The 1,013-nt window shown below is 61.4% G+C and overlaps 1 protein-coding gene across 1 annotated transcript in view; it reads right to left on the bottom strand.

The window, feature by feature from the left end:
- The window catches only part of MNEG_15029 (hypothetical protein), a gene marked incomplete at both ends in the record, with an annotated part of 1,554 nt that extends 1,213 nt beyond the window's left edge, over positions 1 to 341 (bottom strand). Inside the window, one exon of the mRNA XM_014036500.1 lies at positions 316 to 341. Within this exon, the coding sequence (XP_013891954.1) occupies positions 316 to 341 (26 nt within the window). The remainder of the gene's footprint in view (positions 1 to 315) is intronic.
- Between the last annotated feature and the right edge of the window lie 672 nt (positions 342 to 1,013).

Raw genomic sequence — 1,013 nt, 5'->3', positions numbered from 1 at the left:
GGCGCGAGCCATGTTTTGTTGAGACGAGCTGAGTGCTCAGGCCAAGTAGTGTTGCCTTGACTGTGAGTTCAGTACGTGCTCTTGAAGCTGATCGGGATGTCAGAGCAAATGCCCGTCTTCTGCGTGCAACAAGCTCGAAGTGCGGATGCTGAGCCGTTGCTGCGCTGCAATTGTGCGTGGATTGATCGCAGCCTGCGCCGGTGGCGCTATAAAAGGCGCAGCACAGCCGCGCCGCGTGGCTGCCTCGCCACTGCACTGCGCCGCCGCGACGCAGCTGGGGCGTCACCGACCACCTGTCAGCCATGGGTGACCCACCCTGGCAGGAGGCCGGCACGGCTCATACAGCGCTGCGAAGAGTATGGTTGGCTGACCTGCCGCCTCCCGCGCAGATGATTCAGTGGATCGAGGGGTTCCGGTGCAACGGGTGCAGGCAGGGAGAACCCCATTGCTTTGAGCTTACCGGTGCTTGCCACATCTGCCGTGCGCGGTGCCTACGGGGGTGACCACTACAGCGCCTCACGGTCATCCGCTTAACGGTGCTTCTCGTCATTGCATGCAACACAGGCGGTCTGAGCAGAGTGTGCTCGACCCAAACAGCGGCAGGCAGAAACCCAAACCAGGCGCAGCGGACCGCACGGCACCAATGAAGCCGTCTTTCGTCCGATGAGGCTGCAACCATTGCACATGGAAGGTTCAGAGGCTTTGTCGCATGAAGGGCGTCATTTGGTGGCTGCTGACGGTTGGAATCGGGAGGGGAGCAGCTCGTGCAACGGCTTCAAAGCCCATCAATTCAACGCGAGTGCTTTGTTCCATGGGTCTGAGCGAGCACCAGCATGAACTTTTGTGCCGTTTGCAGCAAAGCAGGGACCCAATTGCTGTTGTGGGAACTGGTGCTCACGGGGCACAGGTTGCCGACTGCTTCCAGCGCGGATGGGTGCTGGCTAGGGGTCAAGCAAGGGGGCCCGCTGCTGTGAGGCCGTCAGCAGCCGCGATGGGGCGGTACCGGCCAAGTG

The sequence above is a fragment of the Monoraphidium neglectum genome (genome assembly GCF_000611645.1).
Source record: "Monoraphidium neglectum strain SAG 48.87 unplaced genomic scaffold scaffold04967, whole genome shotgun sequence".
NCBI lineage: Eukaryota > Viridiplantae > Chlorophyta > Chlorophyceae > Sphaeropleales > Selenastraceae > Monoraphidium > Monoraphidium neglectum.
The sequence above is the reverse complement of the archived record's forward strand: the minus strand, read 5'-3'. Positions and strand labels throughout refer to the sequence as shown.